Raw genomic sequence first — 27746 nt, forward strand, 5'->3', positions numbered from 1 at the left:
GGGTAAAAGGGACAGGATGAAGAGGTTCTCCGAGAAGAGAAAGATCCAAGCCATGACGAAGCTGTTCGCAATGCTACAGGGGCCGTAACCGAAGAGCAAAAATCACAAAGGTTTTGTATAGTTACCAAATTGCGTTTCTCGAAACCTGGTTTGTCGAATGGTCGACTGTACAGAGGACTTGGTATGTCTGCAAATCCAGCCCAAACGCCTCTCATATCGTAAGCCATCATATGAACTGCATCCACCAATCTGTGGAAAAAATAAAAATACAGGAACTATATTAATGTTGAGGATGATGACGATTCAGATTTGTGCTTTAAAGGGCCAAACTTGGATGTAGTTGGTCCACGTACTTAACACAGAAAATACAAGTTAGTTTCAAATAATAAGGTAACGAGATACATCACGGGTGATAAATTAACCCTCATGCTCGAATTTTCCGCTTTATCATGCAGCCGTTAGATGGTGTATACCGTAAAGTATACATTAGATATCTCCCTACAACATTCGACGGCTACCACTAGGACAAAATACTACGACTAAAACGTTTTCATTCGTTCCCTGAAGGGGAAGGCGGGCCCCTTAGACGGTAACGCTGTCTCTCAGGTCGGAAGATTAGTTACATTTTTATGGTGTGGCTATTTCTAGCCGGGTGCAGCCCTTGTAAGGCAGACCCTCCGATGAGGGTGGGCGTCATTTGCCATGTGTAGGTAAACGCGTGTTATTTCGGTGGAGCATAGTGCTATGTGTGGTGTGTGAGTTGCAGGGATGTTGGGGATAGCATAGACACCCATCCCCCGAGCCACTGGAATTAACCAATGAAGGTTAAATACCCGACCCGGCCGCGAATCGAACCCGGGAGCCTCTGAACCGAAGGCCTCAATGCTGACCATTCAGCCAGTGAGTCGGACTGGAGAAGGTCAGTACCTAGTCGAAATCTTTTCAAGAAGCTCGCGAATTACCGGGGAATGGTCCTTAGAACATCGATCATGAATCCCATGGCCAGTGATACGTATAGATTCAGAATTGTATTTGACTTTACAGTACAGTATTGTAGTTTCTTAGAGTCATCTTTTCTTTCGAGGTCAACTTCAATTTACAATTTGCTTTACGTCGGACTGACACAGATAGGTCTTACGGCTATAACGGCATTGAAAAAGACTAGGAGTGATAAGGAAGTGGCTGTGACCTTAATTAAGGTACAATCCCAGCATTTGAATGGTGTGAAAACGTTAAAGCAGAAAAAGCCATCTTCAGGGCTGCCGACAGTGCGGTCTCGAATGTAAGCTCACATCTGCGCGACCCTAACCGCACGGTCAACTTCCTCAGCTTCGTCATCATTTGTCTCGAACCGGATAGTCAGGTCAATTATGTAAGACTACTAGTTTGTGATGTTCGACGAATATATGTCAGTCGCCACTAATGCCAGATCCTCCCAGTCTATTAACTCCACTCATGTTCATAAAAACCAGAACATATTGAAAGAAAGGGAGTTAATATGCACATGACATCTTCATTAGTATGTTCTGAAGAAATTATTAGCATCTGAACCATGTCGGCCCTCAGGTTCAAGGTCCACATCGATATCTCGGCGCACCACCACCTACTGGCAAAATGTGCCTGCGGCTCTCGTTGTTTGTCGCTATAAACCGAATGTAATGGATCAGTGTTACTTGAGCAGAAGTGCAGGATGCCTCGCAGACGTACGCGAGAACCGTACTGTCATATGAGTGATATTGAAAGAGGGCACATTATTGGCATGAGAGAACGTGATGCATCCATCCGGGAAATTGCTGCTCTTGTCGGACGAAGTGTGTCGGCAGTGCAACGGATGGTTCACAGAAGGCCGTAGAACACGACGAGATGGGTCTGGTCGCACCACCCATACCCCCCCCCCCCCCCCCGATACGATCGCCACCTCATCCGAATGGCATTGTAGGACAGATCTGCGTCCTCCTCGGCGAGTGACAGTCCATCGGCGTCTATTACGGTCTGGGTTACCGGCGCGTCATCCACTTCTCCGCCTACCTTTGTCTAAAGTGCATAAATATGTTAGACTGAAATTGTGTATGGAACGAGGTCACTGGGGACGGGGACAGGAATGGCTGCAGATAGTGTTTTCGGACGAATCCAGGTTGTGTTTGTTTTAAAATGATGGCCGCATTTTGGTTCGCCGCAGACAGGGGGAAAGTCATCACAGTGACTGCATTCGCACAAGACATACAGCGCGAACTCAAGGCCTTACTGTGTGGTGTGCTATTGGGTACAACCACAAATCACAGTTGGTGCGTGTCCAGGGCACTGTGACCAGTTTGACCTACGTGAATGACATCCTGCGACCCGTAGCCATACCCTTCCTGCACGACACCCCAGACGCCATATTTCAGCAGCACAAAGCGTGACCACATGTGGCGTCTTGTTGTTACAGGATGTCAGACAGACTGTTGCCTTGGCCCGCCCGATCACCGGACTTGTCGCCAATCGAAAATGTGTGGGATATTGTGAAACGAGGAGTGCGGAGCTGTGACCCAGTGCCAACCACCAAAGATGAACTGTGGAACCAGGTGAATGCAGTATGGATGGCTATACCCCAGGACACAATTTGCGGCTTATACGCTTCGATGCCATTACGCATGGAACAAGTTATCAGCACCCATGGAGAACCCAGTGCCTACTAGGCAACATGACACGTGCTGAACCTAGGTGACTGAAATGCTAGTCGTTTCTGCAGAACATACTAATGGACATGTCCTGTGAATATGAACTTCCTATCTCTAGTCTTGCAAGGTGTTCTGTTTTTTTTTTTTTTTTTTTTTATGAACATGAGTGTATTTACACCTGCGCGTGACTCACTGTTTGGCTCCCTCCCTGAGACAGTGACCGTTGGAATAACCACGAGAAATCACACAGGACTATCGCTTTCATTCCAGATATTGCACTTCCGTGCTATCTCCACTTCCTCTCATTTTCGCTCCGTGGGTCATAGTGTTCTGGTTATATTATTTAGTGCATTCTAGTTGTGGTTGATACGGAAGTGTCAACGAACAGTCACGGTAAAGCGCTAATCTGACCGGAACACATCTGATGAACACGTACGTAGCTGGTCTAATGAACACTGCTGGATTTAAATAGTAATGAGAGGTGGTGGAGAAATCCATCAACAATACTCTTCAATGAGAACAGTCCCTTCTGTGGGCGATTGTCTATGGTGAACAGCTGGACGGGACTAATGGACTGGGAATTTTTCTTTCTTGTTGTTGGGGAGGGTGGGGGGTGAAACCCGTACCTCCCGCGTGGTAATCGTCACTATTCTACACTGACTTCGACAGGCTATTAGTTCTGAGAAGAAAGAGATAGCAGGTAGGAATGGGAAATTATTCTATAGGAGTATCTGGTTTTCCCATGTCAGACATGCTACCAGGAGGGTTTGTATTGGTAAGGTGGTATTGAGGCGTTGTATTAAGGATCATGGAAAGCCACATAAAACCTGACTAATGGGCTGGGAGCGATTGTCACATTTTCTAAAGCTGGGATCGAGTGACACTAGTGGCGACTGACAAAACACCGGCTCGATAGAAATGATGTCTATTCGCCTGTTGCTACGTCCTTTTAGTCTTCTCAAAGACGGTTCTTTCACATCTCCTAATTATTGTTGTATGTAATTTCTTACAATTGTATTATCTTTCTCAGAAATATACAATTATGTGAATTAGGAGGTTAAGTTTTATAGAAAGAGACAATTGCGTAGAAAGCGACAGAATAGTGAGCTTCAATTGAACTCTAATTATCTGACATATTTCAAATATGTTCCAATAATATCCTGCGATGTTGAGCGGTCTTTTTCCCCTTACACGTCAATGTTGCCTGAAAATATAAGATCGTTCCTATTTGAAAACTTTATAAAATATATGTAATTTGCTGTTGCAGTTCTTTCTGATCGCCCATCCAAATGTGACATTTATTTCATCCTGCTCACAGGCTGTGTAGCCTTCTATAGTCTTCGACTGCCGGCGACTGATGATATAATGGCGAGCATTGCGCAGCAGTTCACAACGAGGACAGGATCCCAGGACATGCGCGAGTGTGACAGCGTCGACAGAAATTGAGAGATGTCGTCTTTGAGACGACTGAAAGAAGATATGCGAAAATGGAATAAAAGGATAAAAATATGATAAAAATCACGGGGAAATATGACCATAACATGAAAAATTACCGGAAAATGACAAAAAAACGTTAAAAGAGCCAAAATATGGCTTTATATGACCCGTGAAAATTACATAAGTTTAGTCACTGTAGATAACATCATGTCCCCCTTTGTGCAGTAGTGGTTAGCGGGATTAGCTGCCACCCCCGGAGGTCCGGGTTCGATTCTCGGCTTTGCCACGAAATTTGAAAAAGTGGTACGAGGGCTGGAACGGGGTCCACTCAGCCTCGGGAGGTCAACTGAGTAGAGGGGTGTTCGATTCCCACCTCAGCCATCCTGGAAGTGGTTTTCCGTGGTTTCCCACTTCTCCTCCAGGCAAATGCCGGGATGGTACCTACCTTAAGGCCACGGCCGCTTCCTACACTCTTCCTTGCCTGTCCAATCCAATCTTCCCATCCCTCCACAAGGCCCTTGTTCAACATAGCAGATGAGGCCACCTGGGCGAGGTACTGGTCATTCTCCCGAGTTGTATCCCCGACCCAAAGTCTCAAGCTCCAGGACACTGTTATTGAGGCGGTAGAGGTGGGATCCCTCGCTGAGTCCGAGGGTAAAACCGACGATGGAGGGTAAACAGATTAAGAGGAAGAAAGATAACATCATGCCTAACTTGTATTTTCCATGGAAATAATAAAAATTGTTACGATGTTTTGTGGACCGGCAGAGGTGAAAGAAGGTGCTGGGATGAATAGGTCTCAACTTACGAAATTAAAGTTAATTTAAAATTTAACAAAGGTTATATTTTCTTTTCAAGATCAAGAAATAACAAGTATGACAGGTACTCAGTAGCATATCAACAAATTAAGAATGTACAATTGCAATTTGTTAATGGATTTGGGCTTCGAGCCCCCAGACACGCAATCCTTGAGCAATGAGCCCAACTTTACCTATGTACAAAGTTCAACAAAGGGGCAGAAAACCCCAATCATGCCAAGGAGCACTAGCTCCCAATTACCCAGTTAAGCCTGCTTGAGGAACACAGAAACCAAATTTAAGAAAGGGCAACCCGCTCACAAAGTTCAAGCCTATTCAAAGGCCACACCAAACTCAACCTTCAAGCTGCCCTCCAGGCACACAAGAACAGGGGTAAAAATACCCAACCTAGTGAGGCCTATTCAGTAAAGAAACAGGACAATTACATGGCCCCAAAATACCAACTTCAGTGGAGGCGTAACTTGCACTCCTAATACACCTTTTTAAAACCTATTTGGCACTAGGCCGCTTATGCAAGGGCTAATCCCATACTACGGAGGTGACACGATAGGAAAACTTTATTACATTACGAAGAGAAGGGAAACTGTTATGAAAACGTAGTCACCTCAAAACAATATGAGTGGGAGCTCGAGAGGGTTAGGCACTCTCTATCCCAATTTGTAGTTAAAGAGACAGAATTTATACCAAGTGTCTTTTACATTTTAAAGGAAAGTTACATGATAAAATTTTCGAACCTGCCCCGAGGGTTAAACTGCTGAGCTTGCGAGCAAAGACGTTATTAAAAAGGCCATTACATGATGGATGAACTGCTGCCCGAAGAAAGAGGCGCTTCCCGCCCCCTGCTACATAATCACACTAGGATAGATGTTACTGAAGTGGCCCGGAGGCCAGAAAATCAGCAGTTTAAATACCCTCGTGGAACATTCGACACCTTTCAAGAATGAGAACCCACACCCCCCTCAATTTTTGTGGGTAGTATAAAGCAACATCTCCATATCGGAGAAGACATACGTTATTGGTCAAAATTTAATGAGAGAAATTCATGATTGGCTAAATTCAAAACAAGCGGAAAGAGAAGGGTTATACTGCCAACCCAAAAAAATAACTGAAAGAAATTTAACAAAGAACAAACTTATGACTACAAAATTTCTTCAAAGAAAGTTCCTTCACTTCGCACTGGGGTGCACAATTGTAGTTCTTAAGTAGTGCCATCTAGAAGAGAATGTTCACACTTCTTACTACAGAGCAAACAAATATAAATCGAAAAAGACACAGTTCAGAACTCTTCAAAATTTACAATAGCGACATCTTCTGAGAAACTTTAGAATTAACATGGTTGTTAAAGTTCAGGCTTCCTCCAGTAGAGGAGTTTCAACTGGCGCAATGTTTGAATTAGCGGCGTGGAGGTGTACCGCCCGGTACAAAAATAATAAAATATGACATGTCATAAACATCCTGGCCATAATTAATGACATTTAGAGAAAATGACAAAGTCAACAATAGGTTTAACTTTTTTAATATACAGATCAGGATTCTATTCTAACAGCGTTACAACTACTACTCCACTGTTACACGCTGATCATAAATTTGAAGTAATAAACTCAGTTCTATGCCATCTCTCAGATAGCCTTTTCAAACTATCAAACCAGAGAAAATTCTGAAAAGTCCTTTGCTGGTACAGACATGATAATACTTTCTAGTAGCACTCACCTGCAAATCTCTGGTACGTGGTAGCCTTCTTTTATGTGATTTTTTGATATTGGCAGTGCCATAGTTATTTCCCACCCTTTGCCTTCAGCGTCGAACGCTTTCCTCAGTTCGTCCAGAAAGAAATAGAGATTATCCTTGTCCTCATGAGTCCCATTTCTGCTTACAGCACCGGGGTACTCCCAGTCAAGGTCAAGGCCATCAAATCCATACCAGTTCATGTAATCTGAAACAGTGAGAAGGAAAAGCCTCAAATTTATTTATTTAGTATTATTATTCATTGTGAGAGCCACTAAGAACCGCAAAATATCAACAGTTTGTCTACTTGCGGGCCTGCCAGGTTCTCATCCTTTCGGAGTGTGCTTTCTTCCATGCATCAGAATGGACATGCTTCAGTCGAGTTGGAACTTCTTCATGGTGAACCTGTCTAAGTTTGTGTTTGAGTTGTACTCAGAGTTGAATGTCTGTTTCTGAGATTCCATTCTTCAGAAGATCTTTATCGATCACCACAAACCAATGAGGAATTGTTGACAGATGTCTTTGAGAGTTTACAGATTCTTTCAGCTGGCAATCTGAAGAGGTGAGCGTAAAATGTCATCCTTCTTTTCCGGATTACGCTTCATATCTTTTCAATGTGGGTGTATATTTCTAAGTTGCCCTGAAGTCTGTAAACACCATCTTTAAGACTGGGACCAAGAATTTTTCAGATAATCCCCCTTTCCTTAATTGCCAGCTTTCAAGCACGCAATCCGTCCGAAGTGTTAAACATTCGTCTACATATAATGCTTCAGGTCTAATTACAGTTTGATAATGTCGAATTTTTGCATTTCTAGACATGGACTTTTTGTTATATTTGTTGTGAGTGAGTCGGAAGGTTGTTGCAGACTTGTTGACACGTGTTAAGACGGCGAACTTCTCAGAATTATTCGATTCAACCCATTCACCAAGGTACTTGAATCTTTCCACTTTCAAGATTCTACTGTGGGTAGTCAGAAGATGTTGTGGAGCATATTTGATGTTACAACTGAAGTGGGGTTTGGTATACGAGATTTTGAAGCCAATATTAACTGCGCATTCATGCAGGTAATTGATTTGTTGAGTAGCTAGTTCAGGAGAGCGAGGTCATCTGCAAAAGCAAAGCAGTAAGTATTGATACCATTAAGAATTCGGCCTGTTTGAACTCCATTAGGAATTCCTTTAGATTGAAGAACATGTCTCCAAAGAATACAGAATAAAATAGGTTCTTTTTAAATACATATTTCCAATTTGTAACACCTGCGCCAATTAACGAAACAGTTAGAAATTATTCCTCTCAAGCCAAAATCACAGACCAATCAATTTGATTGTATTAAGTTCGGTATTTATCTAAAAATTAGGGTATAGAAGACGCCCTCAAAAATGCAGGTCCGGTTTAGCTGTTAGCTATAAAACGGTCCTGCTTGTCTACGTTACCAATCAAATAGACGTTAGAAACAATGTATCATTGATTAAGAATTCATTTTCTGTCATTCCTTTTATAATGATTAGCGAAATGGGCATAGAAACGACAAAATATTATTTGAAGCCCTTCTCTACTTCGTGACATATACATTGCTGCTGAAAGAGAAGTCTTGGTCACTCGTTAAAACTTATTAAACATGTAACCTATGGTAATTGAAGTGCCCCAGCTGAACCTGGCATTGGTTCCTCTTGCGTGTTGCTGGACCCTTCATGTCATCCTTCCTACATGATGTGCCTAGTTCATTTTCTCTCTTCTCATTCCAATGGTGTTTGAGTTGGGGTGGTAGAATAACATCTACAGTATCCCCTGTCTGTCGCAAGAGAAGAGTAAAAGGGGCCCCAGAGGTTCTTAACTTTGGAGCGTGGGCTGGCGACCACGGGACTCTTAGTTGAGTTCTGGCATTGATTCCAAGTACTTATGCCAGGCTCACTTTCATATATCTTATCCAGCATCTCTTCGTTAACTCTTGTTCTTTTCCGGCCGCGACGGTTTTATGTTTGGGAGGCCTAGGAAGTCTAATTTTCAGGCCGTTCGTGGCCCTTGTCTTCTTCGGCCGATACCTTCATGTTTCGAAGTGTCGGACACTTCAATTTTTGTTCGCTCTGATTAGTGTCACTAGAGGATGGTGCCCGCCTGTCCGACTCCTTAGCTAAATGGTCAGCATTCTGTTCAGAAGGTCCCGGGTTCAATTCCCGGCCGGGTCGGGGATTGTAATCGTTTCGTATTAATTCTTCTGGTTTGGGGTCGGGGTGTTTGTATATGTCCCAAAACTCCCTTCTTCATATTGAGACAACGTACCACTCTACTAAACATCAGAGAAACACGCAATAGTGATTACATTCCTCCACTCTAAGTTGGAGTCAGGAAGGGCATCCGGCAGTAAAAGATGGCCATATGCACATGTGCGACAAGTTAGCACCCGCGACCCCACAGGTGTGGAAGAAACTGTTACTTAATTTTAACATGATAATCACCACAACTCCTTTCGTAGTGTTACATTTTCGTTCAGGTGCCAGGTTCATCCTCTCTCCCGTTTCATTGATAGAGCAATATAAGCCAGTAAAACACAAACTTCGTCACAAATCATCTTAAAGTGAAATTAAAAAAGAAGAATCACTTATGAAGAGTCCATTCCCTCAGTCGTTCCCTTGATGCTGACGATAGCAATATTGTAGAGACACTTAAGTATTCTTCGACACCCTTCACAACCTCTTGCTCGATGCATTGCTGATGAGGGAGAAGTCCTGATGACTCGCTCGAACCCTCCAGGTCCTCACAGTCAGATGTATGGTAATCACCGGATCCCAGTTGAATCTAATATCGCTCCCTTGCTTTTTCTTATTTGTTGTGGGTCCCCTCAAGTCACCTACCTATCTGATCTCCATTGGGCAACTATTGTTCTTCCTTGCTCCAACGGTACTAGGTTTTTTATTTGCCTCTATGGGTAGGGATGGTAGAAAAAATCTGCAGTATCCCCAGCCCGGCATAAGAGGCAACTAAAAGGGGTAACCTGTACGAGGTCTTAACTTGGGAGCGAGGAGTACTTGAGTCTGACATATACTGTACTTGTGCCAGGCTCCCAGTGTTGACAACCGTTGCTTACGATTTTCAACCCTCTATGTACGGTGTACATTTCGAATGTTAAACCGTACACGTTATATACGGTTCTGCGAATTTATAAAGGAACATTTTTTTCGAATTGAGCATTTATGGGTGTTAACAACCAGTCTCGTTTTCAGTGTCTGTGTCTTGCTCGTCTGCCGGCTTTGACATCCTTCCAGTATCTCTTGAGCCCATCGATCAGCGCTTTCTTCCACTCCTCTGGTAAACGGCCTCTCCGTCTTCTGGGTTCTGTGTCCACCATAAAACCCTGATAGCTTTTCACCATCCTTCTGAAACTAACCTTGACACTGATTTAATTCTCCGTAATGCCCACCTCTCTCAGATCTTTCTCACACTCTTTGAACCATCTCAACTTAGATGCCTTTGGTTTTAGAAAGTTCCAAAATTTCTTTGTATAGTATAGTATTTATTGAAGAACCTTACAGAATTTCGGTCCAAATACATGTTCCCGTTACAAAGAGAAAAATATAAAAACTATGAACTAAATCTACCATGTGGGCGCAAAATAAAAATAAACTAAGTCTATAATGTGGAAGCTTACATGGGCGGAAACCAATCCTCACGTGAGTTACGCCCCTATGATTAACTTATTCTAAACACCTCTACCTTAATTCTTACATACACTTATTTACTCATGACCTTCAGACCTGCCCTATATTATACAGAACTCTTAAAATCAACATTTCATCCTCAACATATCACTGCTTTCCATCTCCGCTCATTTAGCAATTTGTTAACCGCAGCGCATGTGCCTTCATTCTTGTTACCTAATCAGCGTATTCACCTACTCACATTTTCTTTGTGAGCCCGTCATTATTCATATGGAAGATGTGCTCATAAAATAGCAATCTTCTGCTGTTGTTATCAGTTCCAACTATATACTTCTTTACTGGATTTCAGTCGAACCTGCCCGTCAATCCATCCGTTGCCTAATATCTTCCGTAGTAGCCCGCGTTCTGTTTTTATTATTGGAAGCGTTCAAATTTTGTATGCAAAATGATTTATTCTCCTGTTCGAATATACTTCATATGCTTGACATGTAGGACTTGGCCTCCATTTCTCCAGGGGGCTTCGAATGTTGTGATTCACTTTTGAGCTGGTTTCAGATCAACCAATGAAGCGCCTGAAAAGTCTAACACGTGGGATTTTTCTATCTTACTATGCGGCCGGATCTCGTAGTCGTACCTTTATTCACAGTCACACTCTTGAATAAGCCCACACTGAACCCCGGCAATCGTTTCTTAACCACATCAAACATGTAACAGTGCAGCGCCTTATTGTAAATCTTATGTTCGTCAAACGTATGAATAATATTATAATGTACAGAAGAACCTCGTTTATCCGGATTAAGTGGGACCGGATCTGACGTGGATTATCGAAAATCCGGATAATCCGAAGAAAACCAAATACAGCACATGTTATATACGTAATCTATTAACATAAGTTGTACAGTAATACCTTTTTTCATACATACATACATTATCATTATAGACTGTTATGTCTTTCAGCGTTCAGTCTGCAAGCCTCTGTGAATTTACTAAACGTCGCCACAATCCTCGATTTGCAACTAGTGTTGTGGCCTCATTTTGTTCTATACCTCTTATCTTTAAATCGTTAGAAATCGGGTCTAACCATCGTCGTCTTGGTCTCCCTCTACTTCTCTTACCCTCCATAGCAGAGTCCATTATTCTCCTAGGTAACCTATCCTCCTCCATTCGCCTCACATGACCCCACCCCCGAAGCCGGTTTATGCGTACAGCTTCATCCATCGAGTTCATTCCTAAATTAGCCTTTATCTCCTCATTCCGAGTACCCTCCTGTCATTGTTCCCACCTGTTTGTACCAGCAATCATTCTTGCTAATTTCATGTCTGTTACTTTTAACTTATGAATAAGATATCCTGAGTCCACCCAGCTATTGCTCCCGTAAAGCAAAGGTGGTCTGAAAACAGACCGATGTAAAGACAGTTTCGTCTGGGAGCTGACATCCTTCTTATAGAATACTGCTGATCGCAACTGCGAGCTCACTGCATTAGCTTTACTACACCTTGATTCAATCTCACTTACTATATTACCATCCTGGGAGAACACACAACCTAAATACTTGAAATTATCGACCTGTTCTAGCTTTGTATCACCAATCTGACATTCAATTCTGTTGAATTTCTTACCTACTGACATTCTTACATTTACGACTCTGTTTAATGCACTAAAATAATGTGCGAGTTTTTGTTTTGCATTCTTTTGTATAGCGTTTGCGCGCAGCACGATCCCGAAGACGTTTTACTAACATTAGTTCTGCCGGTGTGGTTTCAGTCTGGGATTCTAAATAGGGCATCAGTTTGTCCAGTTCATTGTTGCCTCTCCATGAGTAATTGTTTCTTCCGATGGAGCACCGGTTTTATTTTTGAATTCACCATCACAAGAGGCAATAATTTATTCATCTGCCATTTTACCGTAGCCTGAATTACAGTCGTTTTCCAACCAGTCATTTAAGTCCTTCACATCTACGTCCGAGCATCCGGGAATGCGTGCAAATGTGTCAAGAAAATCAGAAGAGTCCACAGTTTCCCATTCTCAATTCCAGGCGAATGCCGGGACGGTACCTTTGATAGACCGTGGCCGAATTACTTGCAATTCCTGTCCTTAACTATCCTTGGCGGAAAAGACATTCAAGAAGAGTCAATCCCGTAAAAGAAATACTGTACAAGTAAAATTAAATGTTTATTATTTTCGATCCGGATAAACCGGAAAACCAAATTAATGAGGGCCGGATAAATGAGGTACTTATGTTCTTACAAATTCGTTTGCGTGACAGTGCAGTACTTCAATTTCTTGCTGGTTAGCTTACTATGTATTAATTAACTACATATTATGTTCTTTGGCGTTTATTTTGAATGCTAAATAAATAAATATGCGGTTAATTTCTGGTTCCAAAAATAGAGCAGGTCCTACGACACCCAAAAGTGAAAAATTTCTGTTATAACACCCAGAAAGAAACATAAGCATAGGCAGTCGTGGGAGAGTCACGACAGTATAGGAAGTGGCTACGTCCTGATCCAACATGTGAAGAAAGGACAAAGTGTATAGCTTGCATTGTCTTACTTCTAGTAATACGTTTCAGTTAAGTATTTGATATTATTGCTACTTGCTATTATTACACACTTCTATTGAATTTCAGTGTATTTGGGTGAATATTCGTACTGTACGGTTTTAAGATAAAGAATACGGTTTATTTTGAATTTCTGTACGGTTTTTCAATTTTCGGAAGTTGGCTACGCTGCAGTCTCCTCGCTTTCCCCTTTCCAGTTGACCTCCATTGATCAACTCTTATCTTCTTCTACTCCCGACGATGTATGGCTGCGAGCCCGAAGGAGTCTTCCCATTTCACATCCTCCGTGACACTTCCCTTTATTTTGCCGATATCCTCATTATCCAAATGATCAGATTTTTCTTCAGAGAGTAGTTATCTAGGTCTTCTTCTTCTTCTTCTCCTCCTCCTTTCTTCGTCTTCCACCGTTTTTCACACACCCTTGTGGGGTCGCGGTGGCGAACTGCGTAGTGAGTTACAGGTGGCCTTGGCCCTGTTTCAGGGCCAGATGCCCTTCCTGACACCAAGACAACGCGGAGGGATGCATTCACTAGTACTTAGAGGGTTTGCTGCGGGGTTTGGATCACGTAACTGTCAATTTACAATCGGGAAATCGTGGGTTCGAACCACACTGTCGGCAGCCCTAAAGATGTTTTTTTCCGTAGTTTCGCTTTTTCACACCAGGTAAATGTTGGTGATGTAACTTAACTGAATAGGCTATTTTTTAAATCCTGTAAGTCATTCATTTCGTCATCGTCATTTTATGAGAGAAAATGAAAGTTGCAACATAGATGCATCGTTCTATGTAGAAATCCCTTAATTCTGATGAATAGATTGGATGTGAGGACACTGGGAACTTTTGATCTGGTTTTGAAACTCTGTAAATTTGCGGGGTTTCTCAATGTAACTATTGTTGACTACGAATCCTGGTGGCCTCCACCGTTCACGAAGTCTGTCCTGCTCATTGAATCGCATGGGAATGGGGTGCCATGAGATAAGAAAATAATATTTCATGTATCGCAGTATAACAATTTTTTGTATTCCAGGGATAATTTTGGTATAATGATGGTCTTGTAACCTACAAACAGGCTTCTTAACAGTATTCCCAGTACCACTGTGATGCCACAAAGAAGTGCGTGCAAACGTCATCTTCCAATTAATACAGTATAAGGAAAATGGAGGATTAAAAAAAAAAATGGAAGGATATACAGTATATCGAATGAAAAAGCCTCCGTGGCTCAGGCGGCAGCGCGTCGGCCTCTCACCGCTGGGTTCCGTGGTTCAGATCCCGGTCACTCCATGTGCGATTTGTGCTGGACCAAACGGAGACGGGACAGGTTTTCCTCCGGGTACTCCGGTTTTCCCTGTCATCTTTCATTCCAGCAACACTCTCCACTATCATTTCATTTCATCTGTCAGTCATAAATCATTGCCCCAGAGGAGTGCGACAGGCCTCGGCAGCCGGCACAATTCCTATCCTATCACTGACCCGCCAATGATTAAAAAACAAGTTGTAGGTTTTCTTCACACATCGAATGAAGGGGAAATTCAAAGATTCTGGATAACCGTGAATGACTGGGATATCACTCACAAAGAAATTGGTTAAAAATGATTTTCATTTCAAAATAATTTTTACGGGGTGTACTTTCCTATAAACGCAAGTTTCTTAAATGTTTTGCAGTTTGTTTACTGACACGTGTATCATTTTCCAGATGAATATTTTTGTACCGGCTGGTACACTCCTACGCCGCAGATTTAAATCTTGCGTCTATAAATCCTCCTCTACAGGAGAAAGCCTGAACTTTAAAAATTGGATCAACTCATAAGTTTCTCAGAAGATGTTACTACGGTAAATTTTGTGATTACGAAGTTGTCAATACTGTGTGGATTTCAACTTGTTTTGTTTTCCATTTGATCAAGAAGTGTGGACATTCTCTTATAGATGTCTCTACCAAAAAAACTATAATCATGCACCCTGGTGCGAAGTGAAGGAACTTTTTTGAAGAAATTTTGTATTCATAAGTTTTCTTATTACTAAATTTCGTTCTTTCATTTGTGAGTTGGCAATATTAATCTTTTCTTTCCGCCAGTTTTGAAGTTAGCCAATCAATTATTTCTGTAATTAATTTTTGACCAATCGTGTCTTTCTTCTTCGACTTTGACGTGTAACTTTTAGCTAGCCAATAAAAACCTGTGGGTGTGGCTGTTTTAGTCATGAAAGGTCTCGAATTTTCCTCGAGGGTATAAAAACTGCTGATTTTCTTGTCTCGGCCACATCATCAACATTTAATTTAGTGTATGGACGTGTAGCAGGAGGCGGGAAGCGCCTCTTTCTTCAGGCAGCTGTTCTTCAATAAGGTAATGGCCGCCTAACACCTTTATTTCTTGCTAGCTCAGCAGTTTAACCCGCGGGGAAGGTCCGAAACCTTTACTATGTAACCTGTCTTCAACCATGTAATTTGCCGTCGCTTTTGTAAAACTTCATATATCTTTAACTGTAAATCGGGGATAGAGAGTGCTTTTCCCTCTCGAGCTCCCCTTCATTTTGATTTGAGGTGACTACGTTTTCGTAACCGATTTTCTACTCTTCCTTAGTGTGTTAAATTTATTCTGTATACGAGTCACCTCCATTGTTTGGGAATAGCCCCTGTTCCATCGGCCTTGGGCCTCTTAGATTTTAAGAAGTTTCAGTCAGGTGTGCAAGTATGCGCCTCCATTCATTTTGTATTTTGGGCCATTTACTTAACCTATTCTTTTTCTGGTAAGGCCCAGTAGATTGGGTACAAAATACCCCTGTTTCAGTGGTGTAATTTGTGCCTTGATGGCAAGTGATTGTAAGGTATGGTATGCCTTTAATAGGCTTGGAAAACTGAGAGCGGGTCAGCTCTTTTATGTATTGGAGATGTGCCTCTAGGAGGCTTGACACTTCTAGGTGGGAGCAAGTGCTCCATGCAATTAGGGGATTTCTGCCCTTTGGTAATATGTGTTTGTGTGCTGAGAGCTCAGGAAATGTAAAACTTGGGGCTTGAAGCCCAGCTTGTTAAATTGTCTCCAAATCTTGGCTTTTCCTGGTCTTGTAGCTGAGTGTCGGTTACTTGTTCACTTATTGTTATTTGTTAAATTTTCAAATTCTATGTGAAAATTGTTAAGTTTTGCTATTTTCGAAAATATAACCTTTAATGAAATTTTAATTCATATCTCGGCTTTGAGGATAGACCCATTCCAACCCGCACCTTCTTTCACCTCTGCATTCAACGGGTATCCCCGTAACAATTTTAATTCAATATATCATTGTAAGGAACATTTGCCATCTATAATAATAAAATGAAGTGTTTGTCTGTCTGTGCGCGATGCCCAGCAAAATCTACAGCACGCAGAGATCTGAAATTTTGAAGATAGGTAGATGGAAAGTAGTCCGAATGTACCTCGAAGCCGGAATTTTCATTTTCGCTCTGGTTGGTGAGTGGTGAACGAAAAACCATCGGAAAACGTGCAATGGGATATGACAATCCAACGTGCTGTCACCAAGATTAAATGGATAGAGTCGCTGTCGCTTGGCAACGTACATAAGATAAGTAGAGAATACTATATTCAAGGAGCCATTTTACGTCCAGGGCGTATGAAACCGTTTTTAGTGTGAGGGCTTCCTATTTCCTTCAATCCATGATGTCTGTCTGTCTGTCTGTCTGTCTGTCTGTCTGTCTGTCTGTCTGTCTGTCTGTCTGTCTGTCTGTCTGTCTGTCTGTCTGTGTTCATGTGTGCGATGCCCAGCCAAATCCACGGCAAACAAAGATCTAAAATGTTTGTCATAGGTGGGCATAGGTTTTCACCTAAGACGAATGGCTGTGTCTGAGAGCAATTCTTGCACCAAGGCATAAAGCTGTCAACGTCATCAACAAGCAACACTCACAAGAATTATCCGGTTTCCTATAAATTGAAAAGTCTATCGACACGACATGTCATACAGATGAGGCTGTCAACTACACGACACGTATTTTGAACAATTTGGAGTCACCTGGAGTACCCTCGAACATCTTGGGGTGGACGATTGTGGCATCGATTATCCTTGTAAGGAATATGAATCTTTCCCTCTGCAATAACCAAGGCTCTGAAAATGATGACGAATGTTATTGAAGCTGTACCGGGCGGTACACCTCCACGCCGCGAATTCAAATATTGCGCCAGTTGAAATCCCTCTACAGAAGGAAGCCTGAACTTTAACAATCTGTATGAAATCAAAAGTTTCTCGGAAGATGTCTCTACTGTAAATTTTGAAGTGTTCTGAACTATGTCTGTTTCGATTTGTATTTGTTTGCTCTGTAGTAAGAAGTGTGAACATTCTCTTCTAGATGGCACTACTTAAGAACTACAATTGTGCACCCTAGTGCGAAGTGAAGGAATTTTTTTTTTTTTGAAGAAATTTGGTATTCATAAGTTTGTTCTTTGTTAAATTTCTTTCAGTCATTGTTTGGGTTGGCAGTATAACCCTTCTCTTTCCGCCAGTTTTGAATTTGACCAATGGGTAATTTCTGTAATTAATTTTCCTCCAATCATAGCTTTCTTCCTCAGGTTTCCATGTGTAATTCCTTGTCTACCAATAAAGTTGAGGGGGTGTGTCTTTTTCATTCTTGAAAGGTCTCGAATTTTCCGCGAGGGTATAAAAACTGCTGATTTTTTGGTCTCGGGGCCACTTCAGTAACATATTTCACAGTGTGTGAACATATATAGTAGGGGGCGGGAAGCGCCTCTTTCTCCAAGCAGCGGTTCATCTACATGGTAATGGTCTGTTAACATCTTTATGTCTTGCTAGCTCAGCAGTTTTAACCCGCGGGCGAAGGTTCGAATCCTTTTTAATGTAAACCTTACTGCGTTCATGTAAATTAGCCGCAAGTTGGGATAGAGAGTGCTTAACCCTCTCGAACTCCCCTTCATTTTGAATTTGAGGTGACTATGTTTTCGTAACCATTTTTCTCTTCCTTCTTAAAGTCTTAAACTTATTTGCCAACTAGTCACCTCCCTAGGATGGGATTAGCCCCTGTATAACTGGCCGAGTGCCACCTAGGTTTTAAGAAGTTTCATGTAGGAGTGCAAGCTACGCCTCCATTCAATTTGTTTTTTGGGCCATTTAATTAACCCAGTGTTTGTTTTCTTCATGTGAAGACCCTGTAGGTTGGGTACAAGATACCCCTGTTTCACGGTATGTGTGCCTTAAGGCAGTTAGGAATAAAGGTTGTTTTAGCCTTTGACAGGCTGGTAAAATTGAGAGCGGGTCTGCTCTTTTCATCTTAACATTGTAATTAGGAGCAAGTGCTCCTTGTACTTAGGTGTTTTCTGCCCTGTAACTATTGTGGTGGTGAGCTGAGAGCTCATAAATTAATCTTGGGGCTCTGTAAATTCTTAAATTGTTAACTTGCTACTTGGTACCTGTTACATCTTTGTTATTTGTTGTCAGTTGTTGATTTTGAAAAGAAAATATAACCTTTGTTAATGTTTTAAATTAACTTTAATTTCGTAAGTTGAGACCTATTCCCTCCCGCACCTTCTTTCACCTCTAACTACCACGGATAACTCCGTAACAGAAGCCACCATCATGACTGAGCATGCCGCGGGCGAAGTAGTATTCCTCGGACTGTAAGTCCATTGAGTAGAAGCCATTTTCGGCCCGCGACACGAGGAGCCATCAGCCCGTAATATTCGGAAGTGTTTGTGTGTATGTATGCGAAGCCAGTCAAATCTACGACGCACAGAGATCTGAAATTTTGACATAGGACAATCGTTTAAAGTTGTAGGACTCCGTCTTCGAAAACGGTGTTTTTGCCATTGTCAACTGTACGTGGATTGTTAAAAAATTCGAAAGGCAAATGCAATATAGTATACATCTTACCTCCAAATGGAAGGACATTAACATAGTTTATTCTGAAGCTCTAAGGAAACAATATATTTTGTATTATACAACATGGTCTTTTACATGGTTTCAATACCACCCATCAACCCGGTATCTTAAGCAATGAAAGTAACAATATAATAAAAATAAAATAATGTATTTCATGCAATTTACGTCGAAAAGATGTGAGTTAATAAATATAATGCTTTAATGTGCTTTTTAATAAAGAGTTTAGAAACATCTAACGGTTGAATTACTAAACGCGGGCAAAGCCGCGGGCACATGCTAGTGTTATGATACAATAATCTTCATTAGTTTTTGAAGTCCAGAAAATCATGAACTTTTAAATCAGACTAGCAACAGTTATGATATTTATACAAGCAAACTGCATACCTCCACGGAATGCCCAAAGTAGATTTAAATTTCAGAAGTAATAAAAGCATATACAAGTTCTCTACGTCATTAGTTTTACAGGTTTTCTTATTTTCCCACAAATTTACAATTCTTGACTTTAAAAATAACGGATTCAATTAAGGTCACGGACGCTTGCCTCCCGCTCCTAGCTCTTTCCTATTCCATCGTTGCCATAAGGCCTCCCTCTATGGGTAGGGATGGTAGAATAACACACATGGTAAACCCTGCCTGTCGTAAAAGGCAACTAAAAGGGGTACTAAGGGCTCTCAATGTGGGAGCGTGGGTTGGAAACCACGTGGCTCTTAGCTGAGTACTGGTATGGCTTCCACCTACTTGTGCCAGGCTCCTAACTTGTATCTATTCTATCTGACCTCCCTTGGTCGACTCTTGTTCTCTTCTGATCTCGATGCTATTAGAGCATTCGAGGGCAAGGGAGTCTTTAATTTTCACACCGTTCGTGGTCCTTGCCTTTCTATAACCAAAATGTCGGATCCCTTCCACTTTTTTCTCTCAGATTAGTGTTACATAGAGGATGGTTACCTGGTTGTACTTCCTCTTAAAACAATAACCACCACCACCAACACCACCACTTGCCATTAGACCTATCTGTGTCGGTGTGACGCAGAAGAAATTGTAAAAATATTTCCTATCATAACCTAATATCAGAAATCGAGAGATATTTTCTAACCTCCGGCGTCAATAGCCAATATCATTTGGCCGAAATTTATTAATTATTGTGTCACTCAGAATTTAACACTACAATACAGTAAAAACTTCAAAACGTATCTTAGCTAAAAGGCGAATGGTCTGCACCCCTGGCGTGTTAGATCAATGTCTTTTGTCACCAGCTAGGACATGCACAGGAAGTAAGGCGCTGAAACCACCACCACCACCACCAACAACATTAAAGTACCGTCCTCTGCACCGTGTGCCTGATACCCTAGTTCTACCAGTAAGTGATGAATGATGATTATGTTATTGTTTCTACGCCCCACTAACTACGTTTGACGGTTTTTGGAGACGCCGAGGTGCCGGAAAATTTGTTCCTCAGTTCTTTTTCGTACCAGTAAATCTACCGACACGAGGCTGATGTATTTGAGCACCTTCAAATATCACCGGACTGAGCCAGGATCAAACCTGCCGAGTTGGGATCAGAAGGCCAGCGCCTTAACCGCCTGAGCCACTTAGCTGGCCTCTACCAGTAAGTCAATGTTTTTCTTTGGAGAACCAGTTGTTTAATAATCTGATATGGACTTCCTTTCTTTATGTTATCCAGGAACGTTGTCCCAGGTCTTCCTCTAAGCAAGGTAGTGCACCAACTGAAGGGCCTTGTCAAGTGGCCTACGAGTCTGTTTCTTACCTTCTCAGTGGCCTCTACAAATAGTCAATGTTCTTGAATATTGCTCAGCACCTATGCTTTTTTTCATACTTTCGGTCCAGGATATCTTCAATATCCTCCTGCATCACCACATATGACATGCTCTCAACTCTGTACATTAAAAACCTATTTTTAAAATCTAGATGTGTTACATGCCATCGATAGGAAGAAGAGAATTTCCACATAAATCTTCAAAATGAATAAATTTAGATCATCCATTGTGGTTTCGAAGCTAGAAAACAGCAGGCTCGTTGAAGAACTATCTCGTGTTCTGTACGCTGCCGCGCAGGTAAATGAGGTATTCTGCCGAATGGGGGCTTCATGCCTCTGTCGGCCGCTACCAGACGAACAACCGCGAGTTTATACGAATGATGTCGAACATGGCATCACGTGACTAAATAGGTGGGATGTGATATTTGCAGACAGATCAAAAAGAAACCTCACAAACACAATTGATTTGATAAAATATGTCCAACATTGTTCTAAGATTTCTTTTCCCGGAGACATATCCTGCCACGGCATGTTCTTCCAGGTTTCCTGCTCCACGGACCCACAGATGGGTCACAGATTCCTTTAACTTACTCAAGCCAAGCTCCTCTCTTTCATTTTCGTTACTGACCACGCTCTTATTAATTCTCTTCTGGCTCCTTACGATATCAGATATGAATAATATTGTCGCCTCCATCTTCAGCACCACCGTCCTGGCATTGTTCTACTTACTTGTGCCAGGCTCCTTACTTTCGTCTATCCTATCCGACCTCCCTTGGTCAACTTTTGTTCTTTTCCGACCCCAAATGTATTGGGTGTCGAGGCCTAGGGAGTCTTTCGTGTTCATGCCATTCGTGGCTCTCGTTTTCCTTTGATCGATATCTTCATGTTTCGAAGTGACAGATCTCTTCAATTTTTTTCACTCTCATTAGTGTGTTAATAGATGATGATTGCCCGATTGTACTTTCTCTTAAAACATGTCCTTATTATCATGCTACTTGAGGATTAGTCCACTCCAATAAGATAATCTTCTTCTTAATCTGTATACCCTCCCGGGTTGGTTTTTCCCTCGGACTCAACGAGGGATTCCACCTCTACCGCCTCAAGGGCAGTGTCCTGGGCTTCAGACTTTCGGTCGGGGGATACAACTGGGGAGGATGACCAGTGAACAGGGGCCTTCCGAGGGGATGGGAAGATTGGAAGGGATAGACAAGGAAGAGGGAAGGAAGCGGCCGTGGCCTTAAGTTAGGTACCATCCCGGCATTTGCATGGAGAAGAAGTGGGAAACCACGGAAAACCACTTCCAGGATGGCTGAGATGGGAATCGAACCCACCTCTACTCAGTTGACCTCCCGAGGCTGAGTGAACCCCGTTCCAGCCCTCGTACCACTTTCCAAATTTCGTGGCAGAGCCGGGAATCGAACCCGGGCCTCCGGGGGTGGCAGCTAAACACACTAACCACTACACCACAGAGGCGGACAATAAGATAATGCGTAGATAAACAGAGTGCTTTGAAGTAGGACAATTTAATCCATATAAAATATTGTTGTGAAGTTCTCTGAAAACTGGAAGACAGAAAATACCAAGAACCGAGCTCGATAGCTGCAGTCGCTTAAGTGCGGCCAGTATCCAGTATTCGGGAGATCGTGGGTTCGAACCCCACTGTCGGCAGCCCTGAGGATGGTTTTCCGTCGTTTCCCATTTTCACACCAGGCAAATGCTGGGGCTGTATCTTAATTAAGGCCACGGCCGCTTCCTTCCCACTCCTACCCCCTTTCTCCCTCATCGTCGGCATAAGACCTACCCGTGTCGGTGCGACGGAAAGCAAATAACTTTTTTTTTTTTTTTGCTAGGGGCTTTACGTCGCACCGACACAGATAGGTCTTATGGCGACGATGGGATAGGAAAGGCCTAGGAGTTGGAAGGAAACGGCCGTGGCCTTAATTAAGGTACAGCCCCAGCATTTGCCTGGTGTGAAAATGGGAAACCACGGAAAACCATCTTCAGGGCTGCCGATAGTGGGATTCGAACCTACTATCTCCCGGATGCAAGCTCACAGCCGCGCGCCTCTACGCACACGGCCAACTCGCCCGGTAAAGCAAATAACAAAAAAAGAGAATAATAAATAAATAAATAAATAAATAAATAAATAAATAAATAAATAAAATAAAGAATTGTATATTGGAAGAACTGTCGAATTCCGCCTCTGTAGTGTAGTGGTTAGTGTGATAAGCTGCCACCCACAGAGGCCCGGGGATCGATTCCCGGCACTGCCTCAAAATTTGAAAAGATTCCCACCTCAGCCAACTTCGAAGAGGTTTCCCGTGTTTTCCCACTTCTCCTCCAGGCGAATGCCGGGGTGGCACCTAACTAAAGGCCACGGCCGCTTCTTTCCCTCTTCCTTGTCTATCCCTTCCAATCTTCCCATCCTCCATAAGCCCTGTTCAACATAACACGTGAGGCCACCTGGACGAGGTACCGGTCCTTGTTCCCAGTTGTATACTCCTACCCGAACTCTCCCGCTCCAGGACACTGCCCTTGAGGTGGAAGATGTTGTGGTGGTTATTATTGTTTTAAGAGGAAGTACAACTAGACACCCGTCCTCTATATAACACTAATCAGAGAGAAAAAAATGGAAGGGATCCGACACTTCGAAAAATGGAGGTATCAGCCAAAGAAAGACTAAGGCCACGAAGGGCTTGAAAATGAAAGACTCCCGTCGGGGTAGCAAAAGAATAAGTGTTGGCCAAGGAAGGTCTAATAGGGTAGATTACAGTGAGGAGCTTGGCACATGTAAGTGGAAGCAATGCCAGGACTCAGCTAAGGGCCCCGTGGTCACCAAACCACGCTCCCAAGTTCAGAGCTACTGGGGCCCCTTTTAGTCTCCTCTTACGACAGGCAGGGGATACGTGGGTGTCATTCTACCACCCCAACCAACAGGGGAAAATGAGGTGGTAGAGGTGGGATCCCTCGTGGAGTCGGAGAGCAAAACATACAACTTTGGAGGGTAAACTGATAAGAAAGAAGAAAGAAAGAATTGTTGAAACAAAACTTACGCACGATGCTCGTGATCATTTTGCACCTCCGATCGCCGCCCGACACCATCTGCGAATATTTGTAGCCTCCGTCTGCCCAGCCTCCCAAAGCCAACTGCGTCTTCAGGTGTGGGTACCGCTCTCGTAACGCCGTGAAGTTCGCAAACCCGCCACGATTTTCATCATTCTGTCCATAAAAGAGAATAAATAAATAAATAAATAAATAAATAAATAAATAAATAAATAAATAAATAAATAAATAAATAAATAAATAAAGCAATCAATCAATCAATCAATCAATCAATCAATCAATCAATCAATCAATCAATCAATCAATCAATAGATAAATGAATAAATAAATAAATAAATTAAATTAATAAATAAATAAATAAATAAATAAATAAATAAATAAATAAATAAATAAATAAATAAGCAGAAACGAAAGAAATAATAATAATAATAATAATAATAATAATAATAATAATAATAATAATAATAATAATAATGTTCGCCTCTGTGGTGTAGTGGTTAATGTGATTAGCTGCCACCCCCGGAGGCCCGAGTTCCATTCCCGGCTCAGCCACGAAATTTGAAAAGTGCCACGGGGGCTGGAACGAGGTCCACTCAGCCTCGGTAGGTAAACTGAGTAGATATTTGTTCGATTCCCTCATCAGACATCCTCGAAGTGGTTTTCCGTGGTTTCTCACTTCTTCTCCAGGCGATTGCGGGGATGGTACCTAAGTTAAGGCCACGGCCTCTTTCTTATTTATCCCTTGCAATCTTTCCATTCCCCCACAAGGCCCCGGTTCAGCATAGCAAGTGAGGCAGTCTGGGCGAGGTACTGGTCCTCATCCCCAGTTGTAGCCCCGACCCAAAAGTCTCACGCTCCAGGATACTGCCATTGAGGCGGTAGAGGTGGGATCCCTCGCTGAGTCCGAGGGTAAAGCCAGTCCTGGAGGGTAAACGGATTAATAAATAAATAAATAAATAAATAAATAAATAAATAAATAAATAAATAAATAAATAAATAAATAAATTAATTAAATAAATAAATAAATAAATAAACGAAACGAAACCAAATCTGTATATATAAAATCCCTAAATCTGTCATTAACAGTGCTATTGAGAAAACGAGAAGGCTTCAACAGCTGAAATGGGTACCAGTTTTAGATTGTTGTGTCTTCTTTACAAGAAAAAGACGTTTCTATCAGCGAAGCAGTTGTCGCATATTCGCCATGATGACGTAGGTACACAGCTATATCTATCGGCATAATGTCGAACTGCGTCACCCTGGATTCTGTTACATTCCACAGATATATTTGAGAGACTTAAACTTCAAGAATAATGCAATGATGACCATCAAAACTGAACTGTTCAGTGAAAAACACTTTCAATGAAATGAATATTTTTTTCCAGTCTAGGTTTTATCTTTCTCCGTAAGCATTTTTTTACTATTTGCTTTACGTCGCAGCGACACAGACAGGTCTTACGGCGACGATGTGATAGGAAAGGGCTAGGAGTGGGAAGGGAAGACCCATGGCCTTAATTAAGGTACAGTCCCAGCATTTGCCTGATTTGAAAACGGGAAACCACGGAAAATCATCTTCAGGGTTGCCGACAGTGGGGTTCGAACCACCTTTTGTCCCGAATGCAGGCTAACAGCTGTGCGTCCCTAACCGCACCGCCAACTCATTCGGTAAATATTATAGTTGAAGCTAATTTTATTTATATTCACTCCACAAATTATCATCCCTTTTTCTTTTAATTTTTCTTTTTTTTCCTGGATGTAGTACAATGCTACATATTCTAGGACAAACATGTATCTTACCCTTAATTCTTTTAGTTAGTCCTTTTCTGTTTTTATTTCCTTTTGCCACACATCTAAAAAATGAAAAAAATGCTCTTCTTCCCGGTGTTTCTCCGCAAAATAAACAATGATTTTAGTTTGATCTCTCTGACCCTTTCTTTCATATAACCCCATTAGCCACCACACCATAATTCTCTGTTTGAAAGACTTTATTTCCTTATTGACATATTTAGGATAATTTCACAGAATTCCAAGATAGTTCTTTCAGTCTTACATTCTGCCATAATCATCTTCTCAGCGTCTCTCGCTCTAATCGTTACTTTCTAGCTGAAATTCTTATCTTTATTCTGAGTTTCTTTACTCCAGTAGTCTCCAAACCGGGCGAGCTGGCCGTGCAGTTAGGGGCTCGCAGCTGTGAGTTTGCATCCGGGAGAGTGGGCTCGAATCCCACTGTCGGCAGCCCTTTACATAGTTTTCCATGTTTCCCATTTTCACATAAGGCAAATACTGGGTCTGTCCCTTAATTAATGTTACGGCCCTTTCCTTCTCACTCCTAGCCCTTTCCTATCCCATCGTCGCCATAAGACCTATCTGTGTCGGTGGAACGTAAAGCAAATTGAAAAAAGGGAGAGTCTCCAATTTTTGTTCTGTCGCGCATTCTTTTGACTTTGATTGGCCAATAATCAACATTTAAATGTTTCATTTGGTGTTGGAATGCTAAATTCAATATTTCCCTCCCATCTCCCTTTCTTAATCTCAACCAATATTTTTCTACTTTTCTTTTTACATCTGCTTGAATACTTGTATCTTCACACCACAATTCCAACTGTTGAAACATTCTCTTTTTCTCAATATCGCTGTGAAAGACAGAAATAGGGATTTCATATATAGAGAATGGAAGTGATGTACATTAAATTAGAATTAAGGAGATCCTTACCTCAGGATCAAGCTGAAGAATCTCCCATGTGTCATTATTAACCCCAGCAAAGGAGTAGATGATATGTGTGCATAAGTCCCCAGGGATGTCATCTATCGTATAGCGTGCATCACCTCGTCTCTTGATAGCCCAACTTTCATAGTAGCAGGACACCCGACCTCGCTGTCCAGCCAAGCCTCCTGCACATCATGGTTTTATTACAGTTTGCATGTCACAAATATATTTATTTCATAACAAACAATATTACATCTGGTAGTTTTGAAAATTATTTCCGATAGGATGAATAAACATGAAACAAAATTATATACTGTGTATATGAATCGGTCATTCTTAGAAGACACCTTTTGACGAAAATTAGATTTGATTCATATCTAGTCCATGAAGATAAACACACCTGGTCATGTTAAAAGAAACTAAGTCTTCCCTTTCTTTGACGGTAAAACCAGCAGCCCAGTTCAAAGTTTCAAAAAGAACTAAGCCACAGACTTTTATTGCCACCATGTAGTTATAAATTCATTGGCGTGTGATCCTATATTGAAAAACAGTTTTATACATTACTGCCAACTACAACTGTTTTTTTTGTGATAAAAATAACTCTTCTGCTTATTAAACTTGTTATTCATTGTTAATTTTTTAGTTGCATCCGGGATATAATGGTTCTGAACCCCACTGTCGGATGCCATGAATACGGCTTTCCTTGGTTTCTCATTTTCATACCAGGCAAATGCTCGAGCTGTACCTTAATTAAGGCCACGGCCGCTTCCTTCACACTCCTAGGCTTTTCCTATCCCTTCATCGCTATAAGATCTACGTGTCGGTGCGACGTAAAGCAAATTCTAAAAAACTATATTTTCTGTGTAATAATTTTACACTTGTGATAGTATATATAATCACACCCTCGCAATGTATTCAGAAGTAAGAGATTTTATTGTTATTATTGGTATAATTTTCATGATTATTATATAATTTGTATATTTATTCTTAATATTTTAAGCTGGAAAGTCTCCATGTGTGATATGAGTGATTTGTTTTGTACACACGGCTGGGAAAACAGTGGTATTTACAACTCGGAAACTTTGCGTGAGTCATGGAACTGCCCAGAGCCCGTTGATGTTGTTGTTGTCATGGGACACGGAAGAGGTTCAGGGCATGGTCTTAAACCAAGTGTTAGAGTCCGTGAACACAGTATTATAAAGGTACAGTATCTGTGTGATATAATAAGTGCCAATAATGAGAATATGCAATTTGTGTTGATACACAGAGACAGTTAAGGGTATTTATCCATATTCTACCCTTCCAGCCTATGATTTGGGAGCCGGCTATAATTCCAGGGTCGTACACGGGTGATCCATGATGGTATTTCGAAACAAAATTAACTAATCTTGAATTAATAAGCAGGAAGGATAAAATAGATTATGAATGAGAACCTTTTAGCAAACAAATTTATTAAAAATCTTTGGCAGAACA

At 41.8% G+C, this 27746-nt stretch overlaps 2 protein-coding genes across 2 annotated transcripts in view; both read right to left on the reverse strand.

The window, feature by feature from the left end:
* The window catches only part of LOC136867429 (endochitinase), a 52282-nt gene extending 45287 nt beyond the window's left edge, over positions 1–6995 (reverse strand). The window contains exons 1-3 of the mRNA XM_068226868.1: positions 6952–6995; positions 6626–6871; positions 126–249 (exon numbers count right to left, since the gene is read on the reverse strand). Of these exons, the coding sequence (XP_068082969.1) occupies positions 126–249; positions 6626–6871; positions 6952–6995 (414 nt within the window). The remainder of the gene's footprint in view (positions 1–125; positions 250–6625; positions 6872–6951) is intronic.
* A 730-nt stretch (positions 6996–7725) lies between these two features.
* The window catches only part of LOC137498966 (endochitinase-like), a 49079-nt gene continuing 29058 nt past the window's right edge, over positions 7726–27746 (reverse strand). The window contains exons 3-5 of the mRNA XM_068226869.1: positions 26280–26458; positions 23557–23722; positions 7726–7748 (exon numbers count right to left, since the gene is read on the reverse strand). Of these exons, the coding sequence (XP_068082970.1) occupies positions 7726–7748; positions 23557–23722; positions 26280–26458 (368 nt within the window). The remainder of the gene's footprint in view (positions 7749–23556; positions 23723–26279; positions 26459–27746) is intronic.

This window comes from Anabrus simplex, chromosome 3, assembly GCF_040414725.1.
Source record: "Anabrus simplex isolate iqAnaSimp1 chromosome 3, ASM4041472v1, whole genome shotgun sequence".
Classification (NCBI taxonomy): Eukaryota; Metazoa; Arthropoda; class Insecta; order Orthoptera; family Tettigoniidae; genus Anabrus; species Anabrus simplex.